Source organism: Dromaius novaehollandiae, chromosome 17 (assembly GCF_036370855.1).
Source record: "Dromaius novaehollandiae isolate bDroNov1 chromosome 17, bDroNov1.hap1, whole genome shotgun sequence".
Classification (NCBI taxonomy): Eukaryota; Metazoa; Chordata; class Aves; order Casuariiformes; family Dromaiidae; genus Dromaius; species Dromaius novaehollandiae.
In genome coordinates, this window is record NC_088114.1 from 12,640,237 (window position 1) to 12,657,548 (window position 17,312).

At 41.0% G+C, this 17,312-nt stretch overlaps 1 protein-coding gene across 6 annotated transcripts in view; it reads right to left on the bottom strand.

Annotated features, from left to right (window-relative positions):
* The window catches only part of DEPDC5 (DEP domain containing 5, GATOR1 subcomplex subunit), a 48,778-nt gene that overhangs the window by 27,707 nt on the left and 3,759 nt on the right, over positions 1-17,312 (bottom strand). For 4 of the 6 annotated variants that reach the window (XM_026119096.2, XM_064522229.1, XM_026119094.2 and 1 more), the window contains exons 5-24: positions 17,137-17,222; positions 16,237-16,320; positions 15,498-15,547; positions 14,731-14,800; positions 13,916-13,994; positions 12,915-12,976; positions 11,305-11,374; positions 10,542-10,614; positions 9,684-9,787; positions 9,333-9,407; positions 8,516-8,650; positions 7,984-8,045; positions 7,804-7,877; positions 6,514-6,583; positions 5,954-5,990; positions 5,115-5,235; positions 4,352-4,575; positions 2,590-2,793; positions 1,886-2,021; positions 5-102 (exon numbers count right to left, since the gene is read on the bottom strand). In XM_026119096.2, coding sequence (XP_025974881.1) covers positions 5-102; positions 1,886-2,021; positions 2,590-2,793; positions 4,352-4,575; positions 5,115-5,235; positions 5,954-5,990; positions 6,514-6,583; positions 7,804-7,877; positions 7,984-8,045; positions 8,516-8,650; positions 9,333-9,407; positions 9,684-9,787; positions 10,542-10,614; positions 11,305-11,374; positions 12,915-12,976; positions 13,916-13,994; positions 14,731-14,800; positions 15,498-15,547; positions 16,237-16,320; positions 17,137-17,222 — 1,914 coding nt within the window. The remainder of the gene's footprint in view (positions 1-4; positions 103-1,885; positions 2,022-2,589; positions 2,794-4,351; positions 4,576-5,114; positions 5,236-5,953; positions 5,991-6,513; positions 6,584-7,803; positions 7,878-7,983; positions 8,046-8,515; positions 8,651-9,332; positions 9,408-9,683; positions 9,788-10,541; positions 10,615-11,304; positions 11,375-12,914; positions 12,977-13,915; positions 13,995-14,730; positions 14,801-15,497; positions 15,548-16,236; positions 16,321-17,136; positions 17,223-17,312) is intronic. The other 2 variants (XM_026119097.2, XM_026119095.2) reach the window with 1 other exon arrangement.

A 17,312-nucleotide genomic window follows, 5' to 3' on the forward strand; every position in this document is an offset into this window, starting at 1 on the left:
TTACCTGCACCGTTACTGCCAGCCAGACCATTAGAATATTCTTCTGTTCCACCGAAGCTCAGGAAAGAGGCACTGTCACCTGGATGACGAGAGCTGATATGTCTAGAAAAAACAACACAGCCTGTATTTTTACAGAAACACTTTGCTCACTCAAGTCAATTTTAACAAGACCCTATATACGAATAAGCAAGCAGCCTGCCATCTCAGCTGAGCCTTTGGTGAAACCCTGCTCCTCATGCTGTTTCCAGAGATCCTAACAGGCATGAAAGCAGCACAGAAAAGGCTGTATCAACATGGAGCATCTGTCCATATCATTTCAGTCTTTGCCGCTAGCAATGACCAATGCAAGATTTTCACAGGATGGTGGGGAACGAGCCACTCATACCTCCCAGGAGAGAAATACAGCTACGTTATTTATTCACAGATCTGAATTCATGAAAACAAGCATTCCAGACTGAGCCAATGGCTTTGGATGACTGTGTCATCCACAGAGATCCACAAGTGATCCAGAAAGACGATCATCAAGAACAGGACAGCAGAAGGGACTGGTGTTAATGACCAGAAATTTTAACACAGTAGGATGCACTTTTGAAGTAACAGAAAGGCAATAGACTGAAAAGTTGATGGGGATGATATAATACTAAAATTATGCAACTTGGAAAAAAAATTGGAGAATCCCCAAGGATATTACAACATGTAAGATAAGAATTTCCCTATGAAAGAAAAAAAAAATGCATGGAAGAATAATTAGGCCATGTGATTTCCTGAAGGATTGCTCAAAGATAGCAGAGGAAAAAATGGAAACTGAAGAGGGAGATGATGCTGGCGAGATCCTCACTCACCCTTGACATCCATAAACAGTAAGTAACAAGAGCTTTTACAAGCATGCAAGAGGAAAGAAATATGCAGTAGGAAAAAGACCTATTAAAACTAATGATGAAAGAATTAACTTATTGGCAATTCTAAAGTTGCCAAGCTACCAAAATGCTTTTGGTAAACAACCTTAAATAAGAAGAGAGTGAAAAACATGGACAAAGTGTTGTCAAAAAAGAATAATTAGATATACAGCAGGTAAGAGAATATGTGGAGGTTGGAAAATAACTGAGCAGCTTGACAGATGGCCTAGATGAAGTGAAGGATCAAATTGTTCACACTGTAAAAACTGCTTCCCCACTTCCATAAACACTGGGATCTTTCTCCCCTCTCAGAGCGAGCAAGTGAATATATCAATATCAAAGCTGATCAATAGCTGTGGAATTCAACAGGCAGCAATGCTGCTCCATATTGAGAGGGATTCATGTCAGTACTGGTCAATGCCTACCAAGAGCAAAATCAGGCAGACAGCAAAAGCCACAGATGCCTGTCGAGATCGAGACGGAGCAATGGCTATCGGCAGGGATCGATAGCAACAGTTACCGAGAACTACTGATACGTAGTGTTCTCGATGCCTCCAAGTGGGTATGGAAATCGACAGGCCTCGATGCCTGTCGAGATTGAGAGGGAGCCACACATACCGAGAGCAACGTAGAGCTAGGGATGTCACACCCTAGCGATATGTATGGAAATCAATACCCATCAAGGCTCGTCAAGGTCAAAAACGGTCAACATTGATAGTCATTGGTGCCTACCGAGAGCAGCATCTGCCCTACACCGAAAGGTATGCATGTGTGTCGGGAAGGGGAGGTATTGGTGCCTATCAATAAGGTTCAACATCGATACGTATTGCCCCCCGATAGTTATTATGCCCCTTTCTGACATACTACACCCCCCCACACACACACTTACTACACCCTCACACACACACACACTTACTATACCTCCCCAACACTTACTATGCCCCCTTCCTACATATCATGTGCCCCCATAGCTATCCTGGGGATCTTACCTGCCAGTTGCTTCATGGTAAGCCAGCTCCAGCAGCTCAGCAGAAGAATGTGTCAAATCCTGCTGCCCACTGCCCTGCATTTCTGCCATATTCTGACGTGTTTGATGATGAATCTGGATAGCTTCTCCTGATGGACCTACAGTGTCATAGTTTGATCATTAATCATCTCATCTGTCTTGGTTTCCTTAGTTCTCTTCATTTGCTCATAGCTCTCTTTCATCAACAGCACAAGCAACGCTAACTAGTGGAAATTGAGAAAATTTACTTAGGAAATCTTCGAAGACATGAACTTCTGGCATCTTTTCTGAAGCCAGAAAAATACAATACTCTTCTAAACATTTTGGAAGGGCTATTTACAAGGAACTAAACAAATCTGAGAATGATTCAGCATCTGGAAGCTGAAGCCAAACCCAGATCATAGCAATGATGCACTTTCACAGCCTCCATCTGCGATAAGCTTGTTCCACAGTATCTGATGTTTCAAGGCTACCAAAAGATCGTAATATTTCCAAGAGGAACTCTGCTTTATCTAGCCTATACATACTTAGTTCAGCTTATATTACAGTGCAGAATATTTCAAGACACTGGAGTTCACACTGATTCTCTTGTTGCGCTAATGTTTGGGCAAGGAAGTAGTCACGGCGCTAATGTTTGGGCAAGGAAGTAGTCACGGCAATCTAACATGCTATGAAACAGAGACTTACCCACAGGAAAAGTGTGCATCCAGCGCCTCCTATTCGATGTAAGCTTCATGGGCATGCGGGACGGGGCAAAGGGGTTTATCAGGGCTCTCTGGGGTGTATAACCGCCAGGTCGAATGTGCAGCATGGATTCTGCACTGCCAACATGGAACCTCCCAGGGGCACTGGAGTCACGTTGCTGAGACTCCAGCATGTTCTCAAGGACGTCTGGAAAACACAACTTTAAGTTAGTGTGAGATCATGCGGAGGCCAAGCAAAAGAGAATGAACTGCTTAGGAACTTCTGGAATCCCCAGGTAAGTGGCAATAAGGAGAGCTGAAGAGGAGGTATGCAGAGAAGCTGAAAGCAATTTCAATACATTACACAAGTTACAACATAAATTGGAATCCAGATCAAAAAAAAAAATTCACCTGCCATTACAGCACTACTGTCCACTGTGACCCTTTATACTAAATTAAGCCATAAAGAAACTACTTGCTAAGTGACCTATGCAGAATTACTCAGAGCTTTAAGAACTCCTGAGAAATCATCAAAACAGACTGACATGACAAACCAGAAACTTCAGGATGAGTACCACAGACATAGCAGGAAGCACAACTGAGCAATATATACCTTTTTTAACATTCAGATTTGACCACTGAAATAAGTGATTATTTCCAGCAGAAACAGGACACAAGATCTCAGAAGCTACCAGTTCGTCATTACTATCCAGTGTAGAGAAGTGCAGTTATTTAGAAATAGGAGAGGAAGAACTAAGCCAGATGACTAAGTAGCATTGCTTTGTTCAACAACTGGAAACTCTAAAGAGAAGGGAAGGTCTCATTTACCACTGCGTCCTGCCAATCAGGACAAGTGAAAAATTCCACTTACTCTGACCCTTCCCTCTCCACCAGTCCTATCTAACACACATCCTCATCCAGCTGCGCACCTCCAGCGGGGATACAGACCATCCTTCAGAGTAAAGGAGTAAAACCCACCAGACCGCCTACACATATATTAACTGACAGAGAGCAAACACAAAGGGCAAATGGAATGTGAAGTTCATTGTCTCGTAGCAGTTGCGAACCAAAAATCCAACTGCTGTAGCAGGACAAATACGGCGTTAGAGGTGCCATACAGCATGAAAAAGAAAGAAAAGAAAGTATAAACAGCCTTCAGAGACAGCAAACTAATTCTAAAGAATATCAAGCAATTGGAGGAGGAACATAATTTATCCAGAAACGATCAAGGCCTGTGGAAGATATCACACGCTGAGAAAAAAATTAAATTAGAAGGAAAAAAGGAGACTGTCACCACTGCTAACACACCAAGACGGCTCAGCAGTGTGCTGTCAAAAGGAAGGATCCAGAAAGTGACTGCTAATGACAATAAATCCTAACAGAAAGAAGTTATAAGTAGATTCCCCCAGGGCTCACCAAGGCGAATTTTCATTTCACTGATTATAAGTGACCTCGATAATAAAAAGTTACCTGTACATGTCCACATTTGCAGAGGGGCACAGGAGAATAGTCAAATTTTAAAAATGGCAACAGACAAGGGAAATGAGTAAATCAGTGTCAGGACACATTATTTAGGACAAGCCAGTAAAAAATATGCAAGGGAAAATGCACACCCAGTCATAGTTAGAGCTGTGGAAAAGCTATAGCGGGAATACTAATGCGAGCAGCATCTCCTCTGTGCTGGTCTGGCTGTAGTCAACACGAACTTCCATCTTCTCTCTCCCCTTTCACCACCTAAGATTCTTTCCCACCTGCCTCAGGCTGACCTCTGGTGCTGGTATAGCCCAAAGAGCTGCTGACTTCATACTGGTGCAGGTGAGGTCGTGGGATCATCAGGATGTTGGAGATCTTGCCCAGTGAGCTGTCATCAGAAGCCTGACTCCTCACCTCCTCTGGAGGCAGGGTGCGGCTCTGCAGAGAAGGGCTGCACGAGACATCGTAGGAACTAGAGCTCTTCCTGGTACGGCTTTCTCTCTCCCTCACAGACCTGCTGAAAATAAAAAGACATGCCCAGTGATATGAAAGAGAGATTAATTCCTGGATTATCAAGGGGCTCCCAAAGGCCCAACTCATGTAAGAGACTCAATACTGGATAGCTGATCTCAAGGAGGCCACGAAGAAGCTATCACTATTTTTTACTGTACAGGTACTATATACTTTTGCACATTATACTACACAGGGACATAGTAATAAAATGCTTCCAGCACAATGACTGTGAAAGGAGCATGCTCAACTCTTCATGCAATTGTACAGATACCACATCAAGCTGGTGATACAGATGTGCTGTAAAAGATACCCGACCTGAGCCTACACAGACAGAAAAACAGAGCTAGAGAGAAACTACATTAAATTGTACTGGCATCTTTCAGTGCGGACTTCTACAAGCTGCTCAAGTGAACAGGAGTCCACATAGAGTTTCCTCAGAGTGAGGTAATACATCTGAAAGAAGGAAAGCCAAAGAATATTTTAACACAAGTTTATCAATCCCATCATGCTCTTCTAGAATTAGTACACTCATAAGCATCTTACCTGAAAGTGGTGCAGCGCTGCGCTCTGGATGGGCCTGGCAGTCTGAACACCTGGGCATCATAGCCATCATAATCTACCTGGATAGGCAGGGCATTCTCAGCATCTTTTGGAGCCCCTAACGCTGAAATAAAACCATAAAACACTGGAACCCCTTTCAAGGATATTGTTCAAGATCTGCAAGTTAGAGGCTTTCAACCCTTACCATGGAGAGTAGTGTCTATTTCAAAAGAAACTGCATACAAAAATCTCATGAGCAGTACAGCTACAGCAGATGCATTAGCTCAGAGCCTCTTAATCAGAGCTGCTGAGCCACTAATTATCTTCCCCCATACAATCAGACATTAAATCAATAACCCTTGTATGAATAGATGCAAACATTCTAAACAGGAAATTGCATATTTTAAAGTATCTTTAAAAGAATGGACATAAAAGCACACACAGCTTCCTGAAATGAGTTGGTATTAGGAGAATGCAGGCCTCTCTCACTCTTGTTGTGTGTGCATAGTACTGCCAACATCCCAACGAGCCAGCCAACGTCCTCTTGTCTCATTCCCGCAAGTAGTACTTCTTGCACACCAGCGTAACACCATCTATTCCTCTAGCCAGGTGACAAGCAGTCAGGATAGAATCTCCCCCCTCCCTCCATTTGCCAAGAAGGCAATTCATACATATTTGTTAGCATCCTTGATAATGACTATCTGGTTTGATGTTTTTCTGCAACAATTATCCCTTTCAGCATCTCATCAATAGCGTTTCTGCTGTAGTGTCATTGTCTTACTAGAACTATTCATTATTTTGTGAGTCAGTGGGACAGGTCATTCCAGAACAGAATTACTCACAGGCATCTCTGCTATTTTTTGCTTTCTCAACCAGCGGCTGGAGGATCCAACACAGCAAGTCCGAAGCGACACACACACACCAACAACAGCAACAGAGGGGAGAGGGCAGAGGGGAGAAAGAAAGTCAGCATGTTCTACAGAACTATCCCCCTGTTGCGATCAAGCATCAGATTTGGTATCTAGTGTAGAAATAGAGTTTATCCTGCTGACTCAACGAGATAGCCAGACCACTTTAGTCTTCAGTTAAGAAATATGAAATACTGATACTTGGTCACAATCCACAGTGTAAAACAAACACCTTTGCTGACACCTTTCCTCCCCGCTAGAGTTCTCTGTTACGAAATTAAACTCTAATTTTTACGTTGGCTAACCCAGTTTTCCACCTAGTTTCATCCCAGAAAAGACAAACATAGAAATGAGTCCGTCATTCACAGTCCCTAAAATAAACTGGAACTCTGCAGTTCCAATGCTAACATTGCTAGAAGGATTCTGATGCCTGGCTGAGAAAAGATATTATCTGCTAAACTCATAAGAAGAAAAGATTATCAGAATATATCTACCTTTCTTCCTGCCAGCTTAATCCGAGGAGTGAAGCTGTTACACAGGAGCTGGCTTTTGGACGTGTAGAAACTGAAAAGGAAAAACAGGGTTGTTCAGCTGTCTTCTAGGAAGTGAACACTGTAAGTAAGAGGGTTGGTCAGCTACTTCGCAGACAGCCCATGAATTTGAGCTAGCTTTTAGATGGAGAAAAGGGAATAACTTCCTTGCAGAAGACAACATATGTAAAAGACCGATAGGCAGTTAATATGAGAGAAGCTACTCTTTTCTTAAACTCCAAGCCTTTGATTCCTGTACACTCTCAGTCTAGACCTCTTCTTAATATGCTAACTTTTACATTCCCCAATTCACTTCCTCTTTTCACAGAAAGATACTAGCTTTCACTATCTATACATTAGTGCATTACACATTTGACATGATTCTTTCCCTAATTTGTATGACTGTAATGACTTACATAAATGCTTGTAAACTATGGACCTCCTCTCATTTCAAATAGTGCATTAAGTAGTTATTTCAAACAATTTATGCATTAAGACCTCTTTCTTGTTATCTACATTTTTTTTTAAAGCCTGACTTGTTATAAGCCTTCAAATTCCATGTTCATCTAAGGAAAAGATCAGACAGCTTCCAACTACTTGAAAATACTGGGTATAAGCAACCCAGGACAGTCAGACAACAAATACATGCAGAAAAAAACAGCTATTAAAAGAGAAAAAATGCTACAGTAGAACAGGGACTGTGGGAGTAGTTTTCATTTTCAGCCCTGACCTCTTTGGATTCCTCTCCTATTTCTACATTTAACAGAAGGTAAGCCTACCGTGTCTTGGAGCAAAGGGACGCTACACGATGAGCCTCAGTGTTTCCTGCAACTATTCTAACATTTATCCCTGTTATACACGTTTTATTTGCCCATAATTGTTCATTTGTGATGTATTTGTTTTCATTGGTAAGCAATTTAGTTGAAGTGATTGTATTTTAGTTGTTTAGCTCCTTGGCTTTCCTTGAGCATATTTCAAGGCTAGAAGCGAGTTAGCTGGGAAGAAAGCTTAAGATCAAGACTCCTCCCTCTGCAAATTACGCTGTCATGTCTGGTACACTGCATTAATGCCATGATTTCTACAACAGCGCTCCTAGTTCTGCAAGGCTATTGTGATATCTGTTTGTGCTTCACAAGCAGAGGAAACAACAAGCAAAACAAGAAAGAGAGAATTCAACAGATCTATATAGAGAAAAGCACAATACGACAGTTTAGCAAAAGCTGGTATTTCCTCAAAAACCTTAGGTTCACCTACCTATGGTTTATCCAGTGTGGGATATTGTAGTCATCACCCAACCTGGAGTCCCCAGGTCCACAGCGATTGTGGAGCTGGAAGAGAAATTGAGAAGCATAGCAATTAGTTGCATCTAGCTAGTCAGAAAGCAAGCAACATTGGTACTGGTAGTAGAGAGAAGGGAAAAGAAGCTTCCATTACCTTGAAGAGTGGAACAGCATGTAGTGGTTGTTCTCCCATGCATACCAAGTCCACACCAATCCCTATAAACAAGGAACAGAAGAGTTCAGCTATACACTGACATGCTAAGACAAAACAGATCCTGAATTTGACCTAAGCCCCACATTGTATTCATATCAGATTTTTAAGATGCAGTTATAATGAAAATACTAGTTAGCAATCCCATGCTATGATTACAAACTGACAGCACCAGTAGGGATATAGGAAGCATTTCTTCTAAACTAACATAAATCACACAAAATTATCCTTCAAGGGGAAGGTCTGATTAAGTACTCAGCTATCTCCAAATTGTATGAAATTAACTACTTTCCAGTTCTCTAAAAATTTGGCCATTTCAATACAAAGTTTGGAGACAAGTCTCCCAGCTGTCTTATACCTCTTTCCAGACTACACAGGTTACAATAGTTACTTTTTCAGAACAAAGGAAGTAGAACTTTTCCAAAATTTACTTGTTCCCATTTATAAAAGTAGCACAGTATTGCAAGTTATTTACCATTGTCTATCATCCGCTGTTTGGTTAGAATCATAAGGAGCCGATCTACCTCAAACACACCCACGCCAGGTGTGATAACCACAGACATTTGGCCAGTCCGATCGAAGTTCCGGTTAATGTAATGCTTGTCAAACACTGCAAGAAAGAGTCAGGGAATACACATATCCTTTAAATGAAAAGGATGATGGATGTTTTCGGAGAGCAGTATCACATGAATATTGACACTAAGCAGGATTCTTCAAAGCATATGCAAGCCTGGGAGGACTTGTATGCAGCCTTGTCCAACCAATTAGTGCCAACAAAGCTATAGGAAAGAGAGATGAGTCAGGGCAGAGGAGAAGAATAGATGGGAAACAGATACATGCACAGGAATATTTTTCTCATATGCTTAGTGCTTCCTTTATTACACCTTAAAAAAAAAAATCCTTAATCTGCTTAGTAATCAGACTAAGTAACATGATGTGCTCTCTCCCATGGAAGTAATTAGTAATTAACAGCCACTGAGTGATAGAAAGATATCTGATGTAAAGAATTACAGAAAAGCAGAAAAAAATTTTTCACGCTAACAAGGCTCTGTAAATGTCTCCTGAAGACTGAACTACTCAATATTCAGTTATTTGAGGTTGACAGCCAGTTTTTCCAGAGACAGAAACAGAACACTTTTTCCTGAAGGCAGAAAAGAACAGTTTAACCACTTCATATTTCAACTTCTCTTCCCAGTGTTAAGCACCAGGCAGCAGAAGTCCACACCCATCTATTGACAGCTGCTTTAATGGTTCCCTCCTCTGTATATTTTTATCCGCTGTTCACAACTTACCATTGAATGAAAGATTTATGGCCTCCAGGTAGTTCCCTTGTGCTGAGGTAGAATTGTAACCCGGCGGAAAGCCCTCTGGACGAGTTTTCGGAGGGTGGGGGGGGGAGGAGGAAAAAAAAGAGAGAAATCATCTCTATATAGACTACCTGTTAAACAAAACAAAACTGCTTTGGTAGTACAACCGATAAGCAAAATCGGTTTTTGTTGGCTCTCAGAAGGATATAAGCAGAGTAACTTATCCAGGAAAGCACTTTTAAGTACTGCAAATACCAGACTCCAACTGAGACTAGGGAGTTGACAGGCAACTTTCAAATAAAAGGGTAAAAGCATGGGGGAGGGAACTTCTTGTACCTGCTTGCTCTAGTCGTACAAGGACAGGATACTGGATGAAAAGCTTTTTAATGGTCACGAGCAATGAGGTCCATTCTTCTCGTCTCTCATTCTGAACCACAACTCTGAACAGAACACAACTTAATTAGGATTGTGAAAGGAAGCTATGAGGAGGAAATGAGAAAGGATGAACAACCTACAGCTACAGCAAAAGGAATGCACAAAAGGAAATCTAGGCAGTGATTTAGAACAGCTGCATATTTGTACCAACCATTAAGATGCACACACAAAGCTGGGCACATCACCATCCCCGAGTAGTTTAATCTCTTGCTTCTGACAGCTTTTATACTAAAGCTTGTTCTAGAGAGAATTCTAGTAAAATGGACAATCAATTTTATATATCAAATAACATCATTGGTCTTCAAAGCAGTAAGATTCTGAACAAGCCCAAGTTCAGGATCAACCAACAGCTTCAATAGCTCTGTCTGCTGTGACCATCAGCCAAAAAGCTCTAGTACTTAACTGGAAACACTTGCAGTTTCAGCAGTGGCACCATCTGTTTTTCAACTTCAAGAAAGTAAAGATTTGAAAATAACCAAGCCTTAAGCAAAAACTACTGCTAACATTACAGAACTTATAAGTTCGCTGGCAATTCCAATAAAGTGCACACAACAAGATGCTCACCTACAAGTGGAATTATTGGTTTGCACTCACTTACGGGATGAGGAAAATTCATCAATTTGCTGCCATTTTCAGACAAAAATGTTTTTCACAATACTAACTCCTTGCAAGGTACTACAGTTAATAACTGGATATTCTAAATGAGGGTTGCAAATACACCGTGAGACGAGAGGTGAAAGAACTGTAAGGAAGGCATACTTGTAAAAATCTTCATAAAATCTTCCCTCATGATCCTGCCGAATTGAGGCACGATGCGTTTCAGGAAACTCATCTGAAATGGAAGCAAAAGCAAGTATTACTCTGTGTTCTTGTATAGAAAAAATTCCTGTCTTTTCTAGTAAGGAACAGTTATTTACATTAAAAAAAACCTTTTAGAAAAATCTTATCTCTCCCACAATATTAAATTTGCTTTTAAAATAATATTACAGGAATTTGAATATGATGAGGAAAAATTGCCATATACTCTTCCATGCAAGGTTTTCACTACAGTATTTTCATAAGAATGGTCATGTATCCATTGTGTTGGGCATGGAATAGTTTGGACAGGGACTTAATAAATTGAGGGGGAAAATAGCTTTTGAAAGCTGTTGAAAGAATACTTGATTGAGGAGATTACAAAAGAGTAGTTTTCTCTCCAAATTAAACATTAATGTTTTTCTCTCTTCCCTGCCATTTCTACAGGAGGACAAGAACTTACAGGAACCATAAAAATAGATTCAGGCTTTTGCATCACAGCAACATAAAATTTACAGAAACTGAACTAACACATTGGTCATGGAGTTGAAAACTCCCTCATGACCAATATTCCATTTGTGTTCTACATCTAATGAACTCCAACGCCTAGTATCCATTATAAAAATGACCCTTCTTCACTTGCAAAAATCACTGATAGCCTGTGACCAACTTGCAAGAGAAGAGGAGACAGGTTAAAAAGTGTCATGAAAATACAGGATTTACTTACCTATAGATTTTGCTTCATAAAATGTTCTAGAAAATAGAACCACTGTCACTTCATGGCTACAATTCTTCTCCTTTACAGGAAGGATAGAAGAAAAAGAAAAAAAGAATAAACAAAACCCTAAGGGTCACCCTCAGCAGAAAACTGCATGTGTACACACATGTATATATCTAGAAACACATATAGTAGCACCCTGTCTCCTTCACACCAAGGATCAAAGGTAACTAGAAACAAAACTGACTGCTACGTATCTGCATCAGTGCTGCATAGGCTTTTATGAGATAACATAATGCTCTGATCTGAATCCTGTTCTACTAGGCTATGTAACATTTAATAGGAGCACTCTCTACTAGTTTCTAAAGAGACTCTTCTCTGTAGTTGCCAGAATACAATATTTTTGGATTAAAAAAACCAACCAAACACAGCTGTCTCAATTTGTCTGATTACATACATATACTCTCTTATGACAATATTGATATTCGTATTTGTTAATGTTGAAAGAGATGGCCCAAACAATTTCAGAGAAATAAAAAGTTAAAACTTCGCTGAACATTTAAAGCGCCAATGCACACAATGGAACTAACAAGCTCTAAAGACCATACTGGCCATCCCTTCAAAAGGGAAAGCTTGAACAGCTTTGGTCTGAATGAGCCCCTGGATCTGCTCAGCTCATGTCCCACACAGTATACTAGTACTAAATGCAAACAGGTATTTTATAGACACGTCATGCAGTGTTTCTAGTAACTGCAGTGGTCAAAATCTCCACGAAAATGAGACAAATCTGATGGGCATACTTCTGCTCTCCTTGACATTTGGGACCATCATGATTCATATTTTGCATAGATGCTCTACATTTAGGATTTTAGGCTCTTGCCATGTCCATCATCCTTCCAATTTAGGTTGCAGATTTCATAACTGCCTTATTTTAGGTATTGCTACAGTTCTCTTATTTGAACCAATGGCAGCTTGGTGGATAGCTCTATGGCTGAAAGGGTCTCAGTCTCCAATGCTGCCCTCCCTCTCCTCTAATGCAGGACTGCTGACAGAGTTGTACCTGGCTCAGAGCCAGGCGACACGCTGACACGGGAGATGACGCTTGGTTTTTCAGTCAGGAGACACAGTGAGGCTTCCTGCTTGTTTTTTTAAAGCACCCCACCTTCAAGTAGCTTGCACTTCCAGTGGTCCATATACTACAGCCCAGAACCCCCCATGTTAAAAGATAGCAGCATTAACCAGATTACACACAGTACCAGGGAAATGAGAGGAACTGAGATGACCTGGAACAAATAAGATCATGTAAATCGTACTTGCACATTATTGCACAACTGTATCATACATTTGATGACATTAGTCCAGTCAGACCCCCCGCACATGAACAAATCAATTGCATGATGCACACACAGTAGATGCAGCAGATAAGTACTGGAACTATTTGGCACATATAATTTATCTGCAGAGCTGCAGTAACCACTCTTCTGATGCTGAGTCTTGTAAACCTTAGCACTGACTGACAGAACCTGGGTCTTCCTCAAACTGGCAGATCAGAGGGCTCAGTATTTAAGATGACACTGACTTGCTCTCTCAAAACAGGATGAGCTCAAGCGGCTATTTACCTTCCATTTTGTGAAGAGGTCAGCAAGGAATCCGTTCACAGCTTTCTCAAAGTACAGGTCCCCTGCAAAGCAAACACATCTCCAAAGCATCAAACAGCAGCAGTTACTTCAATCATATACTTAAGGATCCAGGCAAATTTAACCCAGAGATTCTAGGATAATAATTTTTATTAGAATCCGATCAGAGTAACTTACTGTGTGCATACTGAATATTAATATTTCTGAAGCAAAGATGATAAAAAAAAAGGTGAAAAAGCAAGGCCAAGTTTCAGAGGATGTAAACAAGAAGATTACTGTATTGTCAGAGGGATCTGACCTTTAAATTCATTATTCCAACATGTTGGCAACATGCTGGGAAAGCATCTGTACTATCTTTTAGAGATACATACAACTGATCCCCTGCTCAGTTTTGAATAGTTGCCCAGTTACATATGCCTGAACACATGGTCAAAGGAAGTGGTAAGGGGTTTATTAAAGAATTAAGCCAGAAAAAATAGGACAATGACACAGATAAGTCACTCAGATTCTTAACTGCTAAAATTTTAGCAATTCTAGCTGACTCTGTCAGGGCTAACATAGGGTTTTTGGTTCCTGGATAAACATAAGTCAAGAGAGATCTAAAACGTCAAAAACCTCTTTGCACAGAGCTCCCATACATTTCTAATTTCAGGACTCACCCAAGCTTGCACCTGCCCTCATCATCCAATATGAACATATCCACAGGAAAACCTTTTCCAAGGTTCATGCCCAGTTGGCCCCCCTGAATTAGTCACTGAGATAACGGTACCCAAGCCCTACAGTAAGAGCAGACAATTATGGAATACCTAGGAGAGGGAAAGGCCTGGCACTGCAAGCAAGATTCCAAGAGGGGACCATAGCGCAGTTCACAGAGCAATGCAATGCCTTGTCCGAAGGCAGGACATTTTAGTTTTCTAGTAGTGACAAAAAAGCTTGCTGCCATCCGCATTCACAATCAGGCAGCAAGTCAGTTACCTACATACCATAGATATCAAAATCCCACATTTCACAGCTCATCTGGATAAAGATATAAACCATGGCTGAAGTGGAGCGGAAGACCACCTAGAGAGCAACGAAAGATCTTTTTAAAAACAAAGTATATTCACTGAAGGCATCACAAGGACACTAACTAGAAGAAACTGTTTAGATCCCAAGCAATGGCTTCTCTAACAGTCTCCAGGGATACAGTTTAAGGAACGATGCTTTTGGCAGAACTACCAGATGAAGCAGTCACTGTCCCACCAACTCCTAAGTGCTTGTTCTCAACCCTTGAGGCCTCTTGCATTTTGCCAGGATGAAGATTTGGACAAGGAAATGAACCAGGGAACTGCTCAAGCTGAGAAGTAACACAGTAAAAAGGTTTTTTCCCCTCCCAGATAGATCAGTTCTTTGATCTACAGTTCACTACACAGTGGCATTAACACCGCTGCCAGCATAGTACAAGGAGCAGGAAAGAGATGGAACTGATTGATAGCTATTGCCACAGAGTGCATAACTGGTGCCAAATGCAGAAGTTAACTTGAAAGCGACTTATGTGATACTCTGCCCACTGCATCATGGGGCACTTCCTCTCTAAAGAGTTTGCATTTCAACTGCAAAAGTAATTCCAAAGTGCTGGCAGTGAGGAAGAGAGAAACTGTATTAATTACTCATTTTCTTGAATTTGTTACCATTCTTTACCTCAAAACACAGACAATTCAAATGATACACACAAATCTGCAAACAAGAGGGAATTACAAGAAGCCTGGAAGGAAAGGAAGGGAAAAACTTCCTTTCCCCCACTAACTTGAAATCTTACCCGGGTGTCCTCACTGATGTAGCCACAAGTGACTTTCTCACTCTTCACCCACAGTTCACCTGCTTGCGCCCTGGAAGAAAAACAGGGCAGAGTATTTACTAACCAGAGTGAATATGAAGATGAGAAAATCAGTCATTCTGCAAATTAGGGATGGGCCAAACTCTGCATTCAAGGATGACTTGAAGACAGTGTAAGTGTACTTGAATAAAAAATGACCTTTAATCCAAAAGATGTCAAACAGCTGTTTCCTGCCGCATCCTCACGTCTCCCTTGACCTTTTGTCATCTCAGCAGCAGCTGAAGTAACCCTTTTCTGTACTACTACTAAGCTTTAGGAGGGCAAAATACTCTAACAGGTGAAAGGCAAATTATTTGGCATTCACAGAGGCAACAAGTGTGGTGACTTGTCCTATCATTGGTTTCTTCCACTTCAGATCAGGTAAAACTCTTCCTCCACCTCACAGTACAGACAGAAGTCTGTAAAAGAGTAAGAGAAGGGCAAAATGTGGAGGATTTTTCAGAGAAGATTCTCACACTGGATACTCCAGACTCACAGATCTGAAGTCATAAGTAGCGGTAAGTGCTCAGACAAATAGCAGCAGTAGATTATGCTCCTCACAATATATTCTTTCCCCTGACAGCTGGAAATGCTAAGAATATACAATTTTAGAGCATTTATCTTTATAGTTGTCTGTTAAGTCAGAAATTCCTCTGTTCCTCTGAAATTTTCCTGTATCAGGGAATAAATCAAAATAATAATGCACTCACCTGATACCCGCAAATTCAACTTTTTGGGTGACATAAGCACATGTGCTGACCTAAGAAAGATGAGTTTCAGGTGTTAAAAGAACAGCACGCTCAGAGTAGACTGACTCACAAAAAACACTCAAACACCAGACTCCTGCCATAGAAACAGGAGGGCCACTGAGCATATTTGCAAGTAACTTCACAACCTATAGAACCTCCAAATGGGACAATGGAAAATAGTAACAGATTGGAGCCAGGCTGAACAACCATAATAAAACGATCATTTGCCTGGTGAACTGGCCATACAGCAACCAAAGACTGCATTTCAGAGATGTAGAAAAAAAGAATTCTGAATAGTTGCTTAGTAAGTGATACTATCACAGAGCAGATATTTTAGTATACTTCTGTTTGAAAAAAATTTGGATTCGATTCCTTCCAAAGGTAGTAAATTAGTAAAATTCAGAACATAAGGAAAAATTCTCAACAGTGATTTCAATCTCCAAGGGGCTAATGAACATTATTGCCACAGAGTGGGAAATGATAGGACCGCAATTCCCTCTGTAACATATTTACATGCATTCCTCGCACTCTGCTGTCCCACTTACATATTAAGCAACTGTGTGCTATTCAGGAGCTGCTGACACTGGTCTCTTCCTCAGTTTTCTGTATTTTGTAAAAAGCTTGTTTTCTTTTACAGTGAGCAAGCGAGAAGGTACATAATCTCCGGCACCCTACACAGTAGGGCAAGCAGAAGACTTACCAAACTTTTCTTCAGCCGCCACATATCCCCACGCCCAATGTACTGATCTTTAAAAGTCAGCTCCACCAAGTCCAAGGTCACCTCCTGGGAAACGGAAGAAAGCTTAGATTCTACACGTTGTTTCCTACACAGCAGCCTTCAATCTGTTCTAGTCAGGACCAAATGTTACTTGCTATTCTAAAGCAAGTCAATAATCCTAACAGATGCAAGACAAAAAGGAAATTCTATTAGAAGATCTGCCAACGTTGCACACATACCTGGAACTACTGTGAGCTGCAGAACGTTGCATAATGTGGCCAGAAAAAGCCTACGTGCTATGAGTCCCAGTGCTGATTAGAACCACAAGTAAAACAAATGACTTCCATTGTTCATGAAATTAAGGAAGTCTAGTTTCCTGGGGATTTTTGTCTTGTATTGAATGCACACTTTGATTGAAGCTCTTCTGATAGTTGGGACATTTATAAAAGATGCCTCTTATAAAGGTTGTCCGGCACTGAATGATGTGAATTCATACTATGGCTTTTCTTTTGACTGGGCCACTTACACAGTCTCTTGCCTCTGCTGGATTATCCTGAAACTTCGAGAATCTAATTATCTTTGAGATTTCTACATCTCTGTCAAGCCATGTTGAAGCTAGCCTATAGACTTCAAAAGGAACGGGGGGGGGGGGGCAATTGGGACAGAAGAAAAAGACACATGACAGACAAATACCCGCAATTGTCCAGTTTGCCTCATTTGCTTATGAAAGCTTCATTTGCTTATGAAAGAAGGCTAAAAACCTTTTAATTGAAAAAAAAAAAAAAAAGCCTTTATTCCAACACTGCTGTAGATGGAAATCCAAAGGGCTCCAAATCAGCTACCTGAAGGGGCAGACAGAAGCAAAGTTACAAAGCCACATACCTTTGGGTCAACGACATTCACGTGGACATCCTGGTATGGCCGCAGTCGGAATACCTGTGCAACAGTCTGATCCACACTTATAGTTTCTGCCACAGAAGAAAGGACAACAGAGAAGTGAACATCCCCAGAAAGTTTCCAAGTGGCTTAAAGCACCAAATCATCACAGTGGGATTCTC